This window comes from Monopterus albus, unplaced genomic scaffold (assembly GCF_001952655.1).
Source record: "Monopterus albus unplaced genomic scaffold, M_albus_1.0 scaffold98.1, whole genome shotgun sequence".
In the NCBI taxonomy this organism is placed as follows: Eukaryota; Metazoa; Chordata; class Actinopteri; order Synbranchiformes; family Synbranchidae; genus Monopterus; species Monopterus albus.
This window is the reverse complement of record NW_018127978.1, coordinates 1,971,823-1,974,946: the sequence shown is the minus strand read 5'-3', so window position 1 is coordinate 1,974,946 and position 3,124 is coordinate 1,971,823. Positions and strand designations below refer to the sequence as shown.

General features: G+C 37.9%; 1 protein-coding gene across 1 annotated transcript in view; it reads right to left on the bottom strand.

The window, feature by feature from the left end:
* Positions 1-269: 269 nt before the first annotated feature.
* The window catches only part of LOC109965287 (troponin C, slow skeletal and cardiac muscles-like), an 11,153-nt gene continuing 8,298 nt past the window's right edge, over positions 270-3,124 (bottom strand). The window contains exon 6 of the mRNA XM_020609168.1: positions 270-346. Coding sequence (XP_020464824.1) covers positions 315-346 — 32 coding nt within the window. The 3' untranslated portion in view covers positions 270-314. The remainder of the gene's footprint in view (positions 347-3,124) is intronic.

The window sequence follows — 3,124 nt, the reverse complement described above, 5'->3', positions numbered from 1 at the left end:
GTGGATACACCAGGTCTATTTGGTCTATATAGAGATAGTACTTTGTGTGGTTCTGGATGATATATTTTTCCTAATAAAGATCTGTGGACCAAAACATTAATATTAAAAAGTACAAGTGTGGGATTTGTCTTGTTTAAGTTCAGTTTTGTTTTTATTAGGCAGTAATATACTATGACTGACAAAATATACAATTGTGAAAATCCTTTTTATTTCAAATAGCCCTTATATGAGACAATTTGATTTATCATCACATTGCCTTAGATAAAGTTGTAAAAAGTGATGATTCTGCAGTGTGAGGCCTCCAGGTGAATCCTTTATTCAACACCTTTCATGAACTCCAGGAATTCTGTCAGAGAGAACATACAAACTCAATATACATTTATCAGTAGACTTACAGTAGAAAAAAACTAATCCAGTTTAATAATACAGTCTGCAATAAAATCCCCATGTATCCTCATTCCTTCATGAATTAATAATGTTTTGTTTAGGTAAATGATGTAAAAAAAAAAATAAAAAATTCTCACTCCCCTATAAAAGATGCCTTTTCTATCTTTGAGTTTCTGAAGCAATGTAGTTGTGAAAGAAATGTCCCAGGCCTATATACTCAACTCTTCTTATCCTTATACAAAAAAAATTCCTTGTGTGTGTAAAAGCCATTCCCGGCCGGCAATCGGGCGAAGGCGGGGTACACCCTGGACAGGTCGCCAATCCAGCGCAGGGCCATTATACTGACATATTTCTTTTATTTTACCCACCTTGTTTATATTAATGAGGCTAGGCTACATAACAGAAACACATCTGTGTATAGGAGTAGCCACAAAAACTACAGCCTACAGTAACTCTGAAGACTTGATTTACTAGATTACTTCCCATTTCTCCTATAATCCACCCTTATTCTCCTGCTTTAGGGTTCAACTCATGAATATGTGCATTTCTACCTGAAGTTTTATCCTCAGTTTACGCTGCTTATAAGACACAATCCTAGTTCTCGTTAAGTCTCTGCTACAGTATGTGTTTTCTAACCTTGGTTGCCTTTTGGACTTTTTTTTATTAACTTTTTTCTTCTTTGTGGCCCCATAGGTGTCCCCAGGACACCGTGTATTTTTCTCTGTCCATAGTCACATGATTTTGGTTACTTGTGAGCATTCAAAAAAGCAGGATAAGTGAAAACATGGGGGTTGTTCATAGTGAAATAAGGAGAACTAAGGGTTTTCAGTTCCAGAAACATTTGAACTCTGAGCCAGTTATTGCGATAACTTAATGTGTGAATCTAGTCTGTTTGCTGATAGGTTTTCTTCAACAAATACACACTTTCTCTCTGTCTCCTCCTGCAGAAGCTGACAGGCTACTTCGTTTCCTCATGTCATGATGAGCATGAGGGACACTGAGTTGGAAGAGATGGTCAGGTAGAAATGAGGGAGATATGAAGAGGAAGTCATCTAGAAGGTGGACCAGGTGTTGAATTTTGTAGAATCCAACACAAGGACAAACAGCTCTGGGCATCTTTTATAACCAAACTAGAGTCTGAATGAAAAGTAGAATGAGTCTCACCAATGTACTCTGAATAGGTGCCAATAAGGCCAGACCCTAAAAACCCTGGTTTTGTCAGCCAGATGCCCCTTGTGGCAAGTTTTATTAATTGACCATTGCATATTTATTGTCATCACTGGGAATGAGACTGTTGATGCTCAGGACTGAGCTTCCAAGAAGGGTGGAGAGATCAATTATGAGGTGTTCCTTGCCAGAGTGTTTCTTGGTTGTGGTTGAGGTTAATCCTGGTGATGGAGAATGGTGATTAACAGAATTCGAGGATCATGAACCGGTTTTGACTTCCTTGGCTAGTAACTGATTGACCATTTCCAGTTTCCTGATCACTGATTTAAGGTAGTTACAGGCAAGTGAAGTTGTGGGGGGTTGACCACGAAACCCAGGTGAGAATCATTAGTGAAGTCTTCAACCAGGAATGAGATGAAAAACTATGCTCCTAAATTATGCAGCTAAACTACAAACGCAGATATGTTTTGAAGGGAACATATTTGATTGTTGGATGTGTAACGTACCCCTATAGTTTTTTTTTAAAACCACCCCTCTCTTATAGCCTACTTCTCAGGTCACCGTGTCTCCTAAAAGGTTTCTATACAACTCTTTTTTTGATTGTTGAATAATACTCCAATGTAAAACTTCATTGAATGAATGAAGCCCAGCTTTTTTCTACAAACAGCAACTAGTTTTTACTGTTTGGAGAAAATAGTGTAGCTCCAAAACATAGCACTGCTATTTCAAATGCTTGAGTTTGAGTTTGCTTTGCATTTTCTTTGACCCACTGCTAGGCTTCTTGATCATGTGGGAGTGGCACCAGCTGCTGAGAACTGACACATAACTCACAATGTCAATATGGTGTTACCAGCTTGCAGCGTGCAGCCCTTGGTCCACATTATCTTAACTCCTCATCAGAAAAACAAGTGAAAGACTCTAATTTCAAGTCTTGCTGCAATGAAATTATAAATAAAAAGTGACTGCTACTGAATGTAAGAATGTTCTCTTGGTGCAATATTTCAGCCAATCACGTGTCTCGATGAGCTGGCTCTGTTGAAGGTAGAGCTCAGTGTGTGGCAGAACATTTACTCTGCTGATGGTTGTCATATTTAATTATTTAAGTTTATTTACCATGCTACTCATTTTAATACTTATTCGTTTAATTTATTTGATATTAGGAAAAAAATTGCTCAAGAATGTCATCATTTTCTGATGTGTGATGATGTGCAGCATCACCATATTAGAAAATCACAAAGCCATGTGACTGTGTCTGTGAACTACAGTGGAAAATGAAATGTAATGCGTCACAGTGTGAGATGTGAAAGGGCTGTAACAGTGTGTGTGACCACTCTGCTGATAGGAGGCTGCAACAGACAAATGTCATCACTGCTGCACTGTTTCATTTTTCAGTTGCCAAATTATCTTAATTTTGTGATCACTTTCTGGCATTATTGCATTAGGGGGAGATATGAGCGCACTTCTAATGAAATCAACCACAAACATTATGACTATGATCTAATCTGGCATTTGATAAATTCTGTTGTTCAGCAATGCTTTGTGAATAGCTTTCATCTGTACAAGGATCTAA